Genomic DNA, 22,123 nt, shown 5'->3' with positions numbered 1-22,123 from the left:
TGCTGTATGGCAGCTTTAAAAAGTTGCACGTACTTCACTTCAGTGTTGTTATATTTTTCTAGTCCTTCGGGATCACTGATGCCAGCACTATTAAGTGTTGAGAATTGAGTACCGCTCAAGCCGGTGCTAGGGGGCGTGAGGGATGTTGCAAGTATTCATTATCCCTCATGTACAGACTCAATCAAACCGAGTCTGCAGTTCTCTTGTAATTTTGTTGTTATTAATGCTTCCGAGGGATCACTTTGTTTCCAGATTTTTCAACACCCAAAGGGTGTTCATACAACGTATGAAGCTCAATAGTCACAGAAAATTTGTGTACCTATAGAAAAAGACATTTTTTAAGTGCAGGATAGTGTCAAAATATAGCACGCTTCACTATATTTAGTGAGAAAACCGATAAATAAGTGAGTTGCGATGCACAACAGTATGCATAAGGTATCTGACATGTGTAACAGGTCAGGCTGCACATTTTCTCCCATTACATTGTTTTACGTTAAATTTCTTTGTGTCATATAATATCTAAATTGGCTTGTAAATAATAAAATAGTAGTGGAGGCAAATCTTATTATTTCTAAATTATAGTCTCTCTTAATTTCAATGAGTTTTTGACATAAATCTGAGTTTTATAAGTTAAGCATGTTTCATATATTGCCACCTTAGCGCATTCACGCATTTACTCTATATAATATACATGTAAATGAAAAGTTAGTCTGTTACTTTATTAATGTAAGTATAACAGTAACAACTACCTTGTAACATAATTTGCCATATGATAATAAAATATATGACATCATTTGGCACAAATCATTGTCAGAGTAAAATATGTAGATAAAATGTGAGAGTGAGATAGCATGAATGGAAGCTCGGGTAGGCAGTAGTAGCCTAGTTCCAGAGGCAAACCTGGTCCTAGCATCTTTACATAAGTGACATGGGTCACATCTGTAAGGTCATTGACATTTATCGTTGTGAAGGCGGGATCGAGTTTCCATGCTTGGATCATGAGTTCAGTGTTACAATTCATCAACAGATCACATCTCTTAGACAGATTTCCATTTACTTAATTTTATCATTTATTATCAATGATAATAGCAGCTTCATTATAGGTCTTTTAGTAAACATTTATAATAATTAATTAGCAAATAGTATCAAATGAAAGCACCAAAGACTGGAGATAACTAGCTATTTGATACAAATTGACTTAAATTTTACTTTTTATATTCATTATACATTTTATGACGAAGTTGCATTGAATTAATATGTACAATTATATTTCATTTGATGAATTGTACATAAGTAAGATGATTTACATGTATAACATATATTTATGGAGAACAGTGGGTATATATAATATATTGCATCCGATGTCTTTCACGTGGTGCCGCTAATCAAAGGCAAAAATCTATTTAGCCATACTTATTAAAACATTATCCACCCTGTTACTATGCATACTAACTATACTTTTCGATTGAACGGGAATTCATTAATGACACCCTCTGCTCAAACGGGCATTAATATAAGCAACCGACATTGACACTTATTCAATTCTGCAGAACACATTAACAAAATCATCATAATTATAGGTATATGCCTTCATTCATTTACGAAAGTATGAAAGATAAAATTAAAAATATCATTTCAATTAAATGCTATATCAATAATGCGATTTGGTTATTTAATATCTTTGCATATACATGCATTTATATGAAAATATCACTCAAATTGTTTTAACATGGGTATTCGGATTAAAATATAGAATAATGCAAAGAATATTGTTTCATACTGAAAGAGAAAGAAAGAAAAAGCAAAAAAACAATCGGAAATTGAATTCCTCTGAACGAGAGGCACATTCTCACAACCTTTAGCAACCGCTCAGCAAACTGGGTGTTAATCTGATAAACGACCAATATTGTGTACCTTGTATCTTTCTTAGGGGGTCTGTAAGAATGACATATCGACACAATAACGAAAGCTTAGTGTTATATAGTAATCTTTCTTAAGGCACGGAAACACGTTGTAAGAATAAATGGGCTAAATCACAGACTTTAAGTAAATATTGTTTCTCTCAAAAAGTATTTAATTTTCACAAGCATTACGTGAAGATTGTTTTAGTCAAGTTGTTTGACTGTTGCAGATTATACTGTCATAAATAATTACATTCATAATATAGATTGATTGCAGTTGCAGTAAGATGTAATCCATAATACTTTAGGATACATCTCAGTTTGTGACAGTGGCATTGAGAGTGCATTTTTTTTTGACAATCGTTTATTTAGTCAATATGTGTTTAGATTTAAGAGATAAAAATAATTTTATTCTCATTTTTTCACCTTGAGCATTTCAATATTTGGCAGTACATTTTATTATTATGAATATTTAAATTGGAATTGTCTTAATTCGTCACGGGAAATAGCGTGAGAAAATACACTGATGTTACTATTCTTGTAGCTTACGTCAATGTTAACTTAAAAAGGTCATTTATTAAAAAGGAAAATAGATTGGTCAATAAATTGTTATATTCAACAAACCCATTATGTGCCATTTTTTATTTTATTTCTCAAACATCTATTTCAGGTTGCTTAATATTCATTTTATAAAATAAGTTTCATGGAAATATTGTCATAGTTTAATATTTTCAAATATTTAAAATATGGATTTGGCTATTTTGAATGTATATAAACAAATTTGAGCATGTTTCAATTCTTTATTTAAAGATGCACATCATACAAGCTTTCATTTTACTAATCATGGTTTAAAGTAAACCATTTATGTACGTATTATTTACATACAGACATCTTACTTACATTTATAAATGATATCCAGTTTTTAATCTTTTTAAATCATGCGAAACAAAATAAATTCGATAGCATCTGCATCGTCGGAGAAACTATTGTAAAAAATGGTCAAGATAAAAAAATTCGACAAAAACATTATTAAATTATGATTAATAGAGGTTTTAAAACGCTTAAATTTTGATAGACCTTTTACATATGTTTTTTTTCAGTACAGCTAAACAATGAAAGTAAATAAAAATCTAAACCTGCTGAAAAAAATTCCATACCGTGTTTTATATAATATTTATCGTATTATTTTATTTTATAAAATCATCCTTGGCTAGCTATTAATGGTCACATTTTGAACATTATTGTTTATTGGAAATACGTTTGTTGATAAATATTCTAATGACAATTATTCTTATTTAAAGGAACAACCATCCAGGAATAAATATAAGGGTCACGAAAACAAGTCGCGCAAAGAAATCATTTTGGTTTTATTTTATATTCGCCCTTTAACTCATGTACGGACAAAGTCAAACGTGTCTCTCTTGATAATCCGTGCACGTTATTATAAATGACATATAGTAAGATTTATTATAGCAACGTGATGCAAATATTCAAAACTGTCACGCTTTGTTAGATAACCATTACACTATGATATCGCTAACCCTGTAAAAGTAACATTAAAATATCATTCTAGTCAAGTTTACGCCAAAAAGTTTGACAAGGCGATGACATTTTTAATCTCATCCCAGCTGTCAATGTAAGAAAACACTGTGCACCATTGAAATCATACTAACTTAAGTTGCGTTTCATGACATTATGTATGTTATTATATCTTAACGCTAACGGATGGCTAGCTATTTTTTACTTGTTTCATTCAATAATTACAAGCGCACATTGCTGTTTATAACTTTAGATATACATGCACTTACGATTCGGCAAGAAATTAATAGAACAATCAGAGTGAAGCAGAAGAGACAACAAACACATTCCTTCTAATTTCAATTTACAACGCCATACTCAATACTCTATATGTGTCACTGCACTGTTAACATTATAGTCAAACACTTTTTAATACGAGCTTTTTATTATTAAGAACTGCTTTATTCTTAAAAGAAGACACAGTCAAAATTTTCATTTCTTCGGTTTGAATTGTTCATTCATTATTCTGCAACAGTCCTCAAAATAAATACACTAGGCTGTCACAGGAACAAATCTTTTCTCATTATAAAGAAGAAAATGGTGGTTTCCTAAATTGATTCACGGGGTCAGGTTAGAGCGTTAAGATTTGACAATAGTTGTCAAATTGAACTCTGGAAACGTTAAAGAACATGTCAAATGAACGACTTAGGCTTGTTTAAATCATACAATATCCAAAATATTTGTTATTGTAACTTTCGGGGTTTGTTCAAGTCACTTGACTTGTTTTAAAACTACTCGGTGATTCAGTCGGCGTTTAGATTTCGTTCAACATATATAGATATATGTACACTTCAAACCTTTAATATATAGAATTCAAAAAGAAATTGATGCAGGGACTTAAAAAAAATAATGTCATTCATTTTATAATGATTTGTGTGTATAAAATGATTTAAATATTTTTTTATTAATGACTAAAGTATCCCTTTTACACTAAGCAAAATTGAATGTTAAACTAAATATGAGAAACGATGTCTTAAAAAATAAGAATTGCGTAAAGAGAGATATGATGTTGATGTTTTCGGTTAAAGTTGTCAATTGCATTTTGCAGTATATAGAGAATATAACTTTATGTAATGCAGTGAGTTATATGGAATTTACTTAACGTTTATTATTCATTAAGAATGATAATGAAATATATCGAATAAAAATGTTCTTGTTTATGATATATACTTTCATTTACACGAGTATTATGTTACTATTAATAAAGTCAACATTTTTCATGTAAAATATACTTCATCTTGTTAAGGAAGGTGCTTATGGGATTTACAGCGTCCTTCCAAAGACTGTCTGACTGACAAACTAACCGACCGACCGACTAACCAAGTAACTAACTAATTATAAAACTAAGTTACTAACTAAGTAACTAACTAAGTAACTAACTTACTAACTAACCAATTGATTCGTCAAGCGAATTTTCATCAGTTCAATCGATGCGTGCTTGCTCGTCCTCCGTTTGATTTATGATTTCTTGATATAAGTATCATTGGTAAGTCACATAATTAAAAATTGACATTATTAAACATTCCAGTACGTTATTAAATTATTAATTCAAATATCTGTATTTCTGTTACGTTTCTTTGTCTATTAGTGTTGTTGTTATTGTTGTTGATATTCATTACCAATATGTTATATTTTTTAATTGATGTCAAAACATTTTGTTTCCAAATTTGAAATAAAGAAGTTTCCTTCCCTTCACTCATGAACAATTACATCGAAACTCTTAAACTACTAAATGTATTTATGCAAAGTTAATTAAGTCCAAACAATGGAACATGTTAAAATGAGGTTGCCAATACATTAGATGCAAATTACTCAATATATTTTAAATTTATTGCAGATATAATTATGATAACAAAAACAATAGCAAATGAATATCACACTTAAACAAAAGTATAATCAATATCAAAATTTAAGTAGTTTGTAACGTGTGTTCTTTACCGAGATAAACGTTATATTTCATCATGAATTTCTAATAAAGAGATAAAAAATAAAGGATATTTGTTTACAAAGAAGAACAACTAAAACTGAATGGTAATATTGTTTTGGAAAGAGTTATCATTCTAAATGTGTGTAATAAAACACACTCTCTGACAAAAAGAGCTATATCTGAATTGCAAATGATCTTAAGAGTGATGGTTTGAAAACATCTGCGGATGTATAAAAATTCAATGTTTTACCAGTTAATGTTAAATGTTGAATTCCGATTAAGTCGGTGTTACGGGGCGTTGACGGTAGCTTCCAATTACCACTACCTCCATGAACAGGCTCAATCAAACTTAAAAGTGTTCATAAACTAATCACATTGAACCTGCAACACTTTCAATTTTGCAATGTTGGGCTTTCTTTTGGGAAACTTATTTCTCTATTTTATAACAATTTGTTTTTGCGGAACAACATATGCTTATCAAAATTAATTACTTAAAGCAGCATCCCTCCAGATTCATGCTTATTAGGGGGTCGCTTAGGCAGTCTCAACTGTATATTGTCTTGACTCTTAAAAAACAGAGACAAAATTAAAATTAAACAAACCTTTATTATAAACAATATTTGAAGACATATACGTACAAAATGAATAAATAAACGCCAGTAGATTGAAAGCTTTAATGTCTGTACATCTGTTTATCTTTTAATATATTTTAACTTATAAATCTAATCATACTTCTTGTACTTTTATACATCTTCTTGTTTTTCTCACAATCAAGTAAATAACAAGTAATATCAAGTACAGAAAATCATAGATACATATAAGTAAATGGTTGGTCTTAATAATCGTGCAATTATTCAACGACAATGTTCGTTTTGATATTTAAAATAATAGCAAGTAATCAATATGATATCTGAATAATTTTTCACATGTTCCACTTTGTAGATTTGTAGATAATAATTTTTCGTATATAATTAATATTTTTAGCCCTTTCAAAAACACTTCAACCACTAAATAAATTATGTCACTCTTTAAAACAAAATAGTGAATACTACAAATAAGTCTTTCCGAAAAAAATCCGAACCATAAAGTCAGCTGTTGACATTCTGAAAAAAAAAGTATCTTAGTTTATGTCATGTTATTTAACTGTACTATATGTTGGCATTTCGAAAGGTCACCTGTATTGAAATTGAATGATATACTAACAAAACTACCTTCTTGATTTTAATGAAGGGTTACATTTACTTATAAGTATTACTCTATATTCAAAATTTTATAAGAAATGCATTGCCGTTCACTAATTAAGACGATAATTTCAAATTTAAAGTATCGAGTTATTTTTATGTTCATAAGTTGACGATATTATCAATAAATAGATTTACAGTATGTTTTAAAGTCATCAAATGTATTATTTTATAAGCACTCGTCGATCAAGGCAGGCAACGATATTTATACCTTCAGCTAATACTCCTTACGTTACCACTTGAATACCGCATGAATTGCAACCAATACGGGTAGAACAAAGATACCGAGTTTCATTGTCAGAGTAGTACCTTGAAATAAATATTTATAATATTTAAAACGTACAAACATAAATCTGATACAAAACATAAGAGAAAAGGATTGATTTTTTTCATAAGTTTTTTTTAAGTGCAAAGTTGCCTATACTTTAATGCACTGACTAAAAGATAACTTAATCCTCTACACTGAAATTATCAGAAACACAGACTTATTATTTTTTTTTATTTGATTGGCTTGTGATTGACTTTATACAAGATTACCAAATAAATTGTAAGTATTTTCTCCCAGTCACTTTTGTCAAATGCAATATATACAAAAATAAAATTGTCGTGATTGACAGTTTGTATATATATGAATATTTTGTCATGTACAGTCATACTGTTGTGAAAGCTGTATGTGAACAAAAGATATACAGTATTATCATTATAATGCCATTTATTACATAATACCTTTTTAATGTGTGTATATACATGACGCGATATTTTGAATTATTATATACTCAATACAATGAAACATGCAAAATATTTCTTTTTGATAACATTTAACAATAAAATATACATACGGAACTTGAATTAAAATATAACATATATGCAAAACATCGACCTTAAACAAATCAACTTTCAAAAACTTATCAACTATTAGAAAATTAAAAACATGGCATAATAAATCAGTTTTAAACATATATAAAACCAGAATGTCAAAATAGAGATGAATTTTTATGTTAATATGAATATTACACAACTCAAATCTAATAAGCTAAATGTTTTCGACAAAGTAGTGTTGCTTGGGTCGTCACAAAATTGCAAAAAATAAAATACATCAATTTGGCATTTCTTCATATTTCTATTATCGAAGTTTGATTTTAGAGATTTATTATTTCTTATATAGTTTATTTTGGTGAGAATATTTCTTTAGATTTATACTTCCAACTACTTTATAACTGATTTAAAACTTATTAAGTTTTAAATAATGTTACATGTAATTCATACTTCTAAACATATAAAAACTTTCATTGCTTAGCAACGTAGGTAACTGTACCTGAATTCTTAGCCGTGCAGAGGTCGACATTCATTGTGAAACCAGCCGAACATGTACACCTTCCCTTACCATCACATTCAGCATGGTCTAGTTTGTCACATTCCTTACCATTTGCCGAACACGTGACAGTATTCAACACTGATGTTAGTTTGGAGAAACAAAGAAAGTCGTTTAATATACATTTCGAACTAAAACGGATAATATTAAAGTCAGCACTGTAGAGACGAGATTGGCATCCATAGAATAACTAATGGTATTTGAAAATACTCTTAAGGGAGCGTTCATGGAATAGTTTAAGTGTAAGAAATGCACATGTATCATAAAGTAAGAACTTAATATATTATAAATTGATATATTTACATTTTTTGCAAACATTGTCCCTCTCACTGTAACCTGTGGTGCACGTGCATTTAGAATTTGTGCAGGCTGAATATGTGGCACCTGTACAGTCACTGCTTCCGGAACAATGAGTTCCTAGCACTTAATCAAAATCAAGAAAAGATAATGATATTAAGTAGCCATGTTATCATATTTGTGTAAACGAAAATAGTTGATTAAAAAATATATGTTTTACATTTATTTGATTACAACAAATAAAATATCGTAACAATACTATCATTTACATTTTATTTGTATAGAAAGTATTGTTTTATTCAACTACTGGTTAAGAAAATGCAGAATAATTGTCAATAAAATGGTTTTGGTCAATAAAGTTATAAATACATTTTAAACGATATTATACTGTTTTTATGCATTAAATGACATTAAATCTAAAATATGCTGTAACTTAAAATTACTTTATTATTGTGCGGAGTATATTTAGACTATGAAAACAAGAAATGTTTGAAGTATATGTACATGATTGTACTTCTTAAACAATGATTTAAATCAATTATCCCTAACCTTTAATGCAAGTACTTCCACTATTTGAATCTTTCTTGTAACCGTCCTTACATTTACATTTAAGGTTGGTAGGTTTATCACATACTGCAAACGGGATAGCACTACACTCAGTTCCCGTGGTTGAACACACAACATTAGAAACTTGAGCTATATCACAAAAACTACGTTATTAAGTTATATAATTCCTTAGTTCCACATAAAAATGAAAATTGTATTTCAATTTGACTCCACTTTATTGTCTATGATATGTCTCGGTCAAATATTGGCCGAATGAATGAACTCAAGTCGATGTGGTTACACTATAAAGAAGATCATTAGCAGACCCCTTTTAATGTCAGACACAATAAAAATTGAGACCCGCGGCTTTCTAATGCATAACACATTGTAATTTATATGCCTACCGATAACAAAAAAGAAACATTGGAATATCTTTAATGCACATGTTGACACATCAATTATGTTAAATATATTAAACAGTCTCTAAAACAGAACACAATTGTTAGTGTATTCATGCAAGGATAAATAATTTGAGGGATTGTAAGAGGAAATTTTTCCATATATATTGCTTTTTTCTTTTGTATTTTGAATAAATGTGTTTGAAACTGTTTTAACGTTTCGCTCAATAGATGTTCTGAAAGTCAACCTTCACATAACAGCTGGCTTGTTTTTATCTGAAACGTGAAAGCTCCTGTCTGGCCGGCAATCTATGATTATGACCTTTCGAACCCAAACGTATAAAATGTCACGTATCAATCATTAATCAAAGTCATGGTAAATTTGAAAGGAAGGTAAGAATGGCAACTTTAAAGATGCATGCCTCCATATGAGCCAAAACAATTGCAAGAAAAATGAATATTGAAAAGAACATATAAGATTGTAAGAAAAGTAAAAATATTCACAATTCAATTAATGAGTTACATAATAAATTTTCAATAAATCAGTTTACAGTATTTATCGCGTAACAACTAACGCAGTTAGGACTATTTTTGCATATTGCATTGTTTGTTTGCTAATTAACGTGGATTGAAAATTTCGTTTGCAATAGTAATTTCAAAAGTACATGTATTTCGAAAATGTTCATGAAAATTAGCATGAACTTGGAGGCATCGTACTTAAAGGTTAACATCTGTACTTCATAATCTGCAAAACTGAAAATTATATTCAATATTTATTTGCAAAATTTATGAGTTCATCCTTAGGACTATTTATGTATGAAAATAGTGTTAACGGTTTCCACAAGGAGGATTTTCATATACAAACATTAAAAATCAGAACTACAAACAAAATCTCTATGCCTTTGATAACATTAAAGTTTAATTATTATTGAGTGCTCATCTATATATCTTGGAGACAAATGAAGGAAATTTGTTTTGTATCTCTCTATTTGATTTGTATTATGATTATTTTGCGCAAATTTCTGCTTAAACATTTACATGTGAAAAAAAATCAAATGCAAATAAATTGTACTCACGAAATGTAATCAATAAAATGTATTTTGATTTTCAAATATGTTGTTCATTTACTGATATTAAAAATAACTGTATTTGAAATGTATTTTTGATTTTTTTGTAGGAAACATCATACATATTTATGTAATTCAACAAAGGTAAACAATTTAAAATCAGCGTGTAACATATTTTAATCATTACAAAGTTCTACATAAATACATTGAATTCGATTGATGCAAACCACCTTTAAGCGTTAGATTGTTTACTACAGTTATCATGTTGTCATATTGTGACCTGATGTGAAAAAAAGAAGTTTAACTTTAATTAAAAACTATTTTTAGTGTTTACTAACAAGAGCTTATTTTTTATTTGTTCGTCTGTACTGACGATTGAAGAATAAGTATACACGCTGAAAATTTATAAAGAATATTTGGCTTCTTCGTTATCCAACAAATTTACACATCCTGTATTCCCAATATTAACAAATCTTAGCGAAAAAAATTATTATGATTGTGTGCAATTCATTATGTGATTCATTTTTATGGCTGATCTTTTAATACGATTGTTCTTTCTAAACAAACAAAAGATATTTAATTTCATTTACAGAATATATTTGATGTAGAAACTAAAAATCTAGATTTGAGACGTTCTCATTTTCCCTGTTCATTACATGTACATTCTTTTCCCATCAAAAATCACCTTATTTGTATTGCTTACGTTTGGTCTGTTGGGAGTCTTGAACACAGGTATCCCCATCAGAAGAGTTTTCAACATAACCGGCACCACACTTACATTTATGAGTTGGAGTGTCACATGTTGAGTGATCAATATTATCACACTCACTACCTGTAGGACACGCTATCGAAGAAACCCTTGCTTAACAAGATAAAAGTATAATTATTCTAATAATTTCCCTTTTCATTAAAATGGTTGCTTAAGTTTATCCAGACAAAATTAAATTTCACTTTGCATGATCTTAGACTTATGATAATAAAATACTTTAATCATTAAGGAAGTCTAATTTATTTTTACTTTTGGTTTTATATTGTTAATTTTGTTCTTGGTTACAAAACATTTGTTTTATTCAAATAGCACATATTGCTGACTTTTTCCAGTTTAAGTTAAGAAAAAAATAAGAACAAATACAACATTTTAAGAGAGTTGGTATCGATTAATCAATAAACAAACCGCTCTTTACATATGCTTCAATTTTCGCATAAACTCTCCAAAAAAGTCAGCTGCGAATAAATAAACATCTTCTTTTCCAAACTTGCATCAAACATTATTTGACTTGCTTGGTTTTTAAAACAATTTGAAATCACAACAACAATTTATTTATAATTTGTCCCTCACTAGCTAGCAGTCACAAACTGCCTAATCCCCCGCCGAACAAGAAAACATTGTAACAAAACGATTTAAAACGCAAACACTGACATTTAAATACACATTAAAAGGCAATGAAAAAAATACAAACAATTTTATATGACAGTTTGTTTACCCATTCAGTTTCAAAGTGATTTTTCTTGAACATTTTGAATGGTAGCTTAGACAAAAGAATTACACTGAAGATATACCCTATAAATTATTTATAAAAAAAAAGTTCCTTCTACCTTTTCCTTATAGACAACATGTTGTATTGATTGTTCTTTGTTAGCATGTGTATGTAGATTAATCTACATAATATCCTGAATAACTACGTTTGACAATCTAACACCTGACAATAGTTTTAATGTAGTTTCTTCTTACAGGAACATTCAATATATTTCATATGGGATGCATTTCCCGTTTGACGCATCCCATTTGCAATTCTTTTACGTAAAATAATGAGTCACAATATGCACACATGCCAAAAATAAAGTAAATATTGACTGTAATACATGCTTCAAACTCACAAATCCTTCTTATTCGTAAAATCAAGTTCGCCAACTGACTGTGAATTCTTTTATAAACAATGCGTCAATAGATACGTCCTAAAATGCATGTGCAAATAAGTAAAAAATTTAAACATAATTACGTTTTGTGCAGACGTTGGTTTTCTCTACATAATCATCAGCACATACACATAAAGAATTCTTGCAAACTGTATTTGCGTCACCAGGACATGCAGCAGTTCCTGAACATGATCCTCCAATTACTGCAAGTAAATTATAATAAATTAATTATCAATAGTTTTCTCTGAAGCAAGACAACAATTTTTGCAGAAGATAAGGTTGACATTCTTTAAAAAGAAACACCGTGAAACAGCTTACTTTATTAGTTTATCGGTTTGAATTAGTATGGGAGGTCTGACTAATGCCCTCACAAAATATATAATAATAAATCTGACTTCAAGCACTTTAAGATATTGCTGAAAGCCATTCTTATATCACATTTAAGTGCTTATTATCTTGCAGTCAAATTTTAAATGATTTGCTGAAATTAGCCATAACTTTTAAACATTTTCATCTTTTGGCGTGACGAAAAACTTGCACGCTAATAAAACTATTTATGATCACCTGTAATACACACGCACGTTTTCAGGTATTCCCTTGTTGATTCGTCCTAGATTATTCTCTAAATAATTTGGAAGAGAACAGTTTGAGTATATAGGAAAGATTCATATGTCGTTACTGTTCACTTTTTAAATTGTAATAGTTTTGCAATTATAAAACCTTATTTTTCAAACACAGTCTCAAATACTCTTACTATGAGTATCTCTTATAAACATGTTGATTTAAACGAATGGATACTAGATTTTGAAAAGTTCAGGCTTACTATACAGTAATTATTTTATTAGTGCACATGAACACTATTTCGGTGACACATCAGGTCTTACACAAAATATTTGTCTCGGTATGATACAAGTTGCATGCCTGGTTAACAACATGCAAGGACTTAAGAAAATGTTGCTACAATGTAGCAATTGAGAAAACAATGCGCTCATTACAGATACCTTGCCAAACCATTCCAACGCACAGGTCATTTTTTATTTAGATCACTATTGTAAACAAGTAGAATTTTTGATGCTAAAGCATCAAGTCGCCGGATAGAAATATGATTGTATTATCATAACTAAAAGAAAATATCAGTTTTAATAGATCGAGTATAAAGAAAAGAGGAACAATAAGTTGAGTAATGTTTATTCATAAACATGTTTTCATGTACTTGCCAGAATTTTATCTTTCTTGCTATAAACTTTGTAAAAGAGTTTTATGCAATAAATTTATGTTATGTTATAATAAAACATCATATTTGAAGCAAACTTGCTTAGCAATTTTGTCAAAGAAGAAAAAGAAACTGTTATCATTTATTATAAATTATTAAATAAGCAAGTATTGTTTGGCAATATTTACCTGAGACTCATTAATTTTCGGGAGGTGTTTCGTTAGTTTTCATAACTTATTATGATTAATGTTAACGATTTTATTGTAAGTATAATTACATGTATGTAACAATTAATACTGCTCGATGGCCTAGTTGTAAGTATGAAGAAGTTGTAACCTAGTAGGCGCAAGTTCGAATCTTGGACAAATCCTATTTGTAGTTTTCATAAATTGATCTTTTAACTATATGAAACATATTTATTAAGTTGATAAATCGTGTGTTTCATTTCTAGCACTTTTTTGTTTCATAATTTTGATAAATTTTGCAAAATACAAAAGAAAATCATAGAAGAAAGCATAAAAAATCACTTTATTGAACCTACTGTCTTCAATTTGAAATTAACTGAAAATCTAACACCTTGTCATTGAGGCTTGTAAAACAAATTGTAATTCTACTTGTAATTCTACATATACCGTTGTAACATACAGTTTACTTCAGAATCCGATAATTACCGACAAATAATTACCGATCATCGAATATTTGCAAAATGACTATGAAAATATATATGCTTAATTATTGCATAAAACAATGTAATTCTACTGTAAACGTGGTGTCTGCATAAAAACAATATTCTAATGCGCTATCGAAAAAATATATAATTTAGTTGAAATCAATATTCCCGTCGTTACATACAATATAGTTAACGTTTAATGATAAAGTATCAACACAAAGATAGTTTATTATTTTTCTCTGTATATCCAATACGATTCCGGCCACCTACCGTCATACCGAGATTTTGTTATTATTCATACAAAATAACCTTTGCACTTTATCAGCTTCTATACCTTGTGCCAACCATTTGCAAGTTACCTGTATGTCTGTCTTATCAGCCATTTGTTACTATTAATAGATTTTATAACAATAACATACAACGTGTAGTCACGTGATTCTTACAAAGAAACAGGGAGAAATAGTTTATAACTAAATAAAATAATAAAATAGAATAGGTCTCATAAGATACAAACAACCAGATAATTTAAAGTGTCATTTCAAATATCATGCATAATTTATTAATCATAAAATAGCAACGCTTGGCACTTTAAAATAAGTAAAAGTACTGAATTCCATGACTTATCCTTTTGATACACCATTAATTCATTTTATAAAACTTGCAATGTTGCTTTTTAAGATGTCAATATCTGAATATTTCATTTCATTGAGCAACGTTATTGTATGTTTAAATTTTTGGGATTACTGAAATCAATTGTAGTCTTTAATCGTTCAGTAACTGATATGCTTTTATTTACAGATTTTAAGGTATTCTCCTACCATAGGTATAATATTAAACTGTTACAAATATAGTCGCCGGTTTCTACCGGCGTCTAATTATTCCGGATGTTTTGTTTATCATTTAAATTTGCATAATTATACTTATCATATGCACCGTCCATGAAAGAGGGACCAGATGAAAATATGCTTTTACTAACGCCTGCCTGGTTAAGAAAATTTTGTTTATACAAACAAGACATGTGACATGACTATAGTGCAACATTGTTCTGTTTGTGTCACTTGTCAGTAATAAAAGATGATAGTAAACTATCAAGATATGTAAATTTTCTTTTTTCACCTATAATGCTACTCATTTTATACAAACATAAAGTAACATATAATCATGGTAAGAAATATTAAAATCCATATGTTAACAAGTAAAAACAAAACAAAATCCATTGACTAGATTTTTCAAAATGTCGTTACATGTTTTGAAACAAATGTAATCATGATATAATAAAGGGGGACAAATGGAATAGTGTCATATGGCGACGGGAAACTAGGCATTGTTTTTCTTACATAAGTTCACATCTAGCTGCATTTGATCTGTAATATATTACTCTGATTATTATAATTACTTCTGAAGCCCATTTTGCCTGATAAGTTATTTTTAAAATATCTATTCTAAAACAGTTTCAGATTCAAAGCTAAAACTACTTCTATAAATAGATTTTCGGATTTTCACAATGTTAAGTTCATCTATTTATAGCTTTCGAATTCATGTAACCATGTATGCATACATAACCCACTGCGTACTGCAGAAGAATAGGTAATTTCCTGTGGAAAATACAAATTATTATAAGAATTCAAGTTTATTTTTGTATTTGTCTTTTATACTGCATTCAGTGTGAAATTTGTTCCCGTTCTCATTCATTAATATGACATGCTGAGAATCGCCGAATGGGAAACCGATATATGACTTTGAATAAAAGAAATTGGAAGAAACTGTTGTCTCCGAATCTATTTTGAGCTGTAAATCGAAGAAATTGATTAATCAAAATCGGGTCCATGGACAAAAAGAATTTTAAACACAAATAGCTCCGCGGAGCAGTTAAATAAAAACGAATGTTATAATTAACAATCTTTGAAAACAATGGTGTATTAATTTCACTCACTTTTTACACATGTGCTACCGTCATTCGTGTCTTCCTTGTAACCAGCGTTACATTTACATTTCTGAGTGTCGCCGCAGTCTGCATGGTCAATATTATCACACTCTGTTCCTGCATTTTGACAGACCACTGCAGACACTTTTGCTGTGTCTATAAAAGGAAAGATATTAATATACAAAAGGAACAACAACAACAAACAAATATGATGAAATATATCAAAATGGTGTCTGACCTGAAAATAAATAATTCTATCAGTCATTCTGTCATTTTAAATGATAATTCTTTAAATTAAAGGTGTACAAACCTACCTTCGTAACTGCCTATAACAGCTGAGTTATAGAATCGATACGTATTTTTAATGAGCATGAGCCTAGCGTTGTTTGTCACTTAAGCTTTTAAGTGGGAGGTCGCAAGATTGACTCCCAGCAACGGGAAATTTTTCTGATGTATTTTAATCAGTTCTTCACAAACTAAATATGTTGTCATCAAACACACAAAATAGATCGTTTGTAATGCAGTTTAATAAGGTACAGAATGTTTTCTTTTTCATTTTGCTTTCTTTTTTTAAAATAAATATTCCGTTAAAACTACGCGGTTCACAATAAAATTAATAATCATCAAAAAGACATAATTAATTTGAAGAAGACATTACTTTGGCATTTAGTGATGTCAGGAAGTCCGAGACAGGTAAAGACCAAAAGTAATCCAATCCCTGGCAAAGCATTCATTTTTCAGGGCAATACTCGACTGAAAAGAAGAGGATACAATTAAGATGATGTTCCACCGAATAAAAAACTTAAACCAGCGTGTAAAAAAGGGCTAAAAAACCTTATTTGGTACATTTACAACTGAAAAAGCCGTCGGACTTTCTTTAATAATAATAATTTATAATATTTTTTATCTTTATATCTAACTGTTCGTGAAAACTTATTATTGAAAGTGATTTGCTTATGGTATTTTGTTTTTAATGTTATTATCATAGGTATTTGTAGATTTATAACATTTTATAAAATAACACATCTATATTGCTAATTGCTTTATTTTGTTTATTTTATTTTATTGTAAAATTTGTTTAGATTAATGCAAATATGAAAATATTCAGATTTTTAAATGGAATTTTTATGGCTTAGTCAGACTTCAAAGAAATTAAAACTATTAAACATTTAAATAAGAAAATAAATAAATATGTTTTTGTCAATAATGAATAGCTCACAAACCTTTTGTTAACTATGCTCTCCAAAACGAAAATGTTCAATTTTATTAACATATTCTTCTTTTATATTGTATCCAAGGATTTCAAGTGGAAACGATAATAAACAAAGATAAATCCAACCAATCTAACTGATCAAAGCATGTTCGATCTTGTTATGATACCTGCATTTGGCTGAAATTGTCTTTTTAAATGTTCACCCGCAATCGGGTATCTCCCGTGGATTATAAATGAGCGACCGATCAAGACTAGGGTCTACAGAAACTATATCAAAAATGTTTTAATCTACAATATCGGTACATGGAAAAATAAATTCGTTGTGATAGTGCTCAACAAAATTCTATAATTTAAACACTCATAATTATGATACTCTACATTTTTTTGTAATATCCTCTATCCTGTGAATATAAAATATTATTAAAGAAAAGCCTTTTACAAGAAAACATATACTTAAAAAATCAATTAAAAGAAAACTATTTTACTTTAATTCAAATTATTCGGTTAATTAAATCATAACATATCGAAATATATTTTTAATTTATGAAAAAGATATAAACAATAAGCGCCATCATGGTCCATGCATAACAGATTATAAATGCTCTTAATGGCTAGCGACAAGTATTCTGGTACTCTTTAAATGAAAAATGGATTTAAATCTTATCTGAAACTAATATAACATAGTTTATAGATGTATACGAAAAATGCACATGTAGAAACATAACTGATTGCTGTTGACAAGGGAAACCAATACTCACTGAATAACTCACTGGTTGCCGAACAGAACAAATGGTTTCTTAGAAGTCAATGCTTGCTGTGAAATGCAATGGTAAAACCAATCGTTGCTATGAATTTAATGTTTGCTATGGAAGTCACTAGTTGATATGTTAAAAGTCAATATTTGCTGTGGAAGTCATTGGTAGCTACGGAAAATAAATGGTTGTTAGGTAAAGACAATGGTTGTTATGGGAGTCAATTAACGGTTTTTAATCGAAAAGAAAAAAAATAACTTGAGCTCTGTGTTTTACACCTTTGGAAGCGAATATTATGAATGATACATAAATTTGATAATGTATGTATAAAGAGGTATTCTTAAAGGTTTCCGTTTATTTATTTATTAATTTTTAATAAAACAGTCATTTTATGTTCAAGAGCACTCCTGCTCTTTTTAGCCGCTTGTTTTGCTGCTATTAAAAATCATAAAGCTTAACTGTCTACTGAGCTGATGAATATACCGCGTGTCCCTATCGTAAGAGGCTTAAAGAAAAGAAAATGAATTCTCCAAAGATATTTATGAAAAAAAATATTTTAAAAAACGCTATAACCGTCCATGAATATTAATGGCCTAAATAAAAATAGCTGTAAGTAAAAACTTTTGTTTTATAAAATACCAATTCTGCTTAACTTAAGGTCAGTTGTTGACATGTATTGCAAAACCTATTTTAATCATTACATCCATAAAACAGATTGATTGCAGTGCAGTCATTTTAATTTAAACACATAAATATTATGGGATAACAAATTATAAACATCAAACATAGATATTTTGGCAAAATATCTATTTAAACAAGGCATTACTATTTATTGGTAATTATGCGTACTAAATAATGCGTTCTTTTTGAAATTCAACACCATCTTATGTGGTGATTATTCTGAATTTCATTTATTGAACATTTGCGCTTTCTTCACCATTATTATCAGTTTCGTTAACATAATTTCATGGTATAAAATTATAAAATATCTAAGAGATGTATTTGACAATTTTGGATGGTTATTTAAAAACATCAACATGTTCCACAGCTTTCCATCTAATAATTGAAAAAAAACCGCTCCATTACAGTTTTTACATACTACTAGTTACAAAAGTAAATTGAATATATCTTTCTAGTTTTCATATTTAAATAACTATCTTTTTATTTAAACACAAGGATATAGTAAGACTTTATGTCTTTTGTTATAAAGTACACATAATTAAAATTCCAAAAGAAATTAATTAAACAAATGGCTGATAGAAATACTACATTGATTTGCCTATACTGGAATGGACGTAAGTCGTATCAATTACATATTTAGAGCTCATTTTACTTAGACATGCTTATGTTTAACAAATTCAATAAACTTCTTAAAAGTCAGCCTATGGTTTGAGTAATTCTCTGTGGATGCCCTTTTGAAAGTATATTTAGTATAGCTGTAGATTGACAAAAAGTACAGTTCGAAAGGTTTTGAAACAACTATACAACTACCGGCTGCACACGCATTAAGAACATTTATTGAAGCTCGTTCCTAAGATTCAAATGTTGTTTTACTCAATTTATAGTTCTAATTGAAATGTTTAAGACTTTGAAAGAAACGAATTTGTGTAATATATGTAGATTTGCATTGTGCTCTGACTATGATACAATTCAAACATGTTTTAAATACGATTGAAACAAATATAAAATATTTTATAGGAATAATTTACTTCTTTTTATATTGTTAATCTTGATTTTCTTTCGATATTTTATGTCAATAAGAAGGTCACATATTTTGAAAACACAAGCGTCTTTCTAAATCTGATAATTTTATTAAGTAAGGCATGACATGACCATGACATTTTGAGACAATGTTATGCAAGCTGTTGAAACTGCCATACTTTGTTTAACCCCCTACAGCTTTGATATCCATTTTACCGGTAAACTGTATTATTAAGATAATGATCAATTTTACGATGTAGATTTTGCAATGCAATGATAATTAAAAAAAGTGTAAAAAAAAAACAAACAAAAACAATCTCATCCGTTTATGTCAGTACAATATGAGTCTGCTTACTTTGATTTTACAAATTATTAAAATGACAAAATCTTATTGCATATCTGGTAACTCAGGAATGTGCAAATAATCCAACATTAATGATAAATTTGTGCAACGCTGTGATCTAAACGAGTAACACGGTTATTAAACGGACCAAAATATTATATCCTAAATCAAGTTTAAAGAAATGAGTGAGGGCTAACGGCTGGTATCAATTCTATTTTAACCAGCGTTGCAATTACTTCCAAATCATTCGTATGGAAGTCTTTTGTATTTCGTCAACGTCAATAAGTACATGAGAGCATTTAAAACTCTTTGTTTCTTCACATTCAGTATACGTTAACATAGCGTGCTTGTTTTCTTGATGTATTGTTGGATACAATAGAAGAAATGAATATGACAAAAGTTAATTCAGATTGAAGTAAACTTTATGATATTTTATTAAAATATAAAACTTTGACAATATGTCTCTTGAAACGGTTTGATTATCATTGTGTCGATACTGCCTTAGATTCAATATTAAAGTGCTGTTTCCTGTTTGACTATTTTCAGTGACTTGAGATAATATCTGCTCTTTATATATGTATCAATTACATTCGTTAAATCAAAAACAAAAACAAAATCTAAAGGAATACTTTCAAAAAAAATCGAGACATAAACGTCTAATAACTAGACATAATTACAAAGGTAAAACATTTCGTAAACAAATGTACTCTTCTAGCAAAATTCATCGACACTGTTTGTGCCCATTACTTTTGTACAGATTTCAATCAGTTTCAATACTTTGTTTCTTACGACTGCAGAAACATCCGCTTCTTAAATGTAAGTTTGATGTAGTTTTTAAAAAAAATACTAAGTTCGGCATTGTAAAAAAACATTGAAATAGGCTATTTACAACATGTCATAAACATCTGCCAAAGAAGTATAATCATAGCTGTCGGGCTAAATAAATACTTCTTTTCATTATCATATTTGTATAATAACGATATTTCCTAGCAACTTTATGACAATATGTCATTACACTTAAACATAAAGATATTCAACCTTTACTTCAAAGAAAAATGATTAAACCATGTGAAGAAATGTATTATTTTATCTTATATAAACCTCCACAAATACGTGTTTTATTAAAAAGAAACACATCTTACGTGAGACTTTTCATGAAAACTACATAAAAATCTGGAAAAAAAGTGATCCCTCGGAAGCATTAATCACAACAAAACTACATAAGAATTGTAAACCTACACTCTTGGATGAGTCAATATCGATACCGACATTATTTAAATTCTTTAGAATATTTATTAATGCCGTAAGTACAAAAGGTTTTTGGTACAATGGTCTGTTCAAATTGACTTGTACGCCCAAGGGGGACTGTGACTGTGTCAGATATGAAGCTCAATGGTCACTGAAATATTGTAAGTTCTCTATGCATATAGGACAAGACAATTTTTAAGTGCGGGAGTGTATCAAAATATAACACTTTTCAGTATATTTAGTTAAGCAAATGTGAAAGTTAGCGGACAAGTATGTGAGTTGCGATGCAGAACAGCAGTAGGTCTCTGACATGACTACAGGTCTGCACATTTTATCCCATTACATTGTATGACATTAAATTCTATTTATCATATAATATCTCAATTTGGCGTGTCAATAATAAAAAAGTGGGGTACAAATCTTAAGTTTAAATTATTTCTAGATTATTGTCTTTCTTAATTTCAATGTGTTTTTGACACAAATCTGAGCTTGATTAGTTAAGCATGTTTCATATATTGCTACCTTAGTACATTCACGCGTTAACTCTATATATAAATAATAAAAGTTAATCCGTTACTAAATTTATAACAGTCACAACGTCCTAGTTACATGATATGCCAACAGGACGCACAAAATCGTTCCAAATCAGCCACCATATATGCCTTCTTTCATTTAAAAAAAGTATGATAGACAAAATTAAAAGATATCTTTTCATTAAATGCTATATCAATAATTCGATTTGGTAATTTTTTATCTTTGCATATGCATGGACATATATGTAAAGCTTACTCAAATTATTTTAACATACGTTTTCG

The 22,123-nt window shown here is 29.1% G+C and overlaps 1 protein-coding gene across 1 annotated transcript; it reads right to left on the bottom strand.

Moving 5' to 3' along the window:
- Positions 1-5,992: 5,992 nt before the first annotated feature.
- LOC132742050 (cell death abnormality protein 1-like) lies at positions 5,993-17,454 on the bottom strand. The gene is made up of 10 exons (XM_060730332.1): positions 17,275-17,454; positions 16,710-16,804; positions 16,061-16,207; positions 12,328-12,447; positions 11,031-11,189; positions 8,866-9,012; positions 8,323-8,442; positions 7,963-8,100; positions 6,859-6,956; positions 5,993-6,509 (listed from the first exon to the last, which is right to left on the bottom strand). The coding sequence occupies exons 2-9, from the start codon at positions 16,783-16,785 to the stop codon at positions 6,880-6,882; spliced, it is 984 nt and encodes a 327-aa protein (XP_060586315.1). The 5' UTR covers positions 16,786-16,804; positions 17,275-17,454; the 3' UTR covers positions 5,993-6,509; positions 6,859-6,879.
- Between the last annotated feature and the right edge of the window lie 4,669 nt (positions 17,455-22,123).

The sequence above is a fragment of the Ruditapes philippinarum genome, unplaced genomic scaffold (genome assembly GCF_026571515.1).
Source record: "Ruditapes philippinarum isolate M1 unplaced genomic scaffold, ASM2657151v2 ctg9738_1_1_1_1, whole genome shotgun sequence".
Taxonomy (NCBI): domain Eukaryota; kingdom Metazoa; phylum Mollusca; class Bivalvia; order Venerida; family Veneridae; genus Ruditapes; species Ruditapes philippinarum.
Note: the sequence above shows the minus strand (reverse complement) of the source record. Positions and strands in the feature narration are given on the sequence as shown.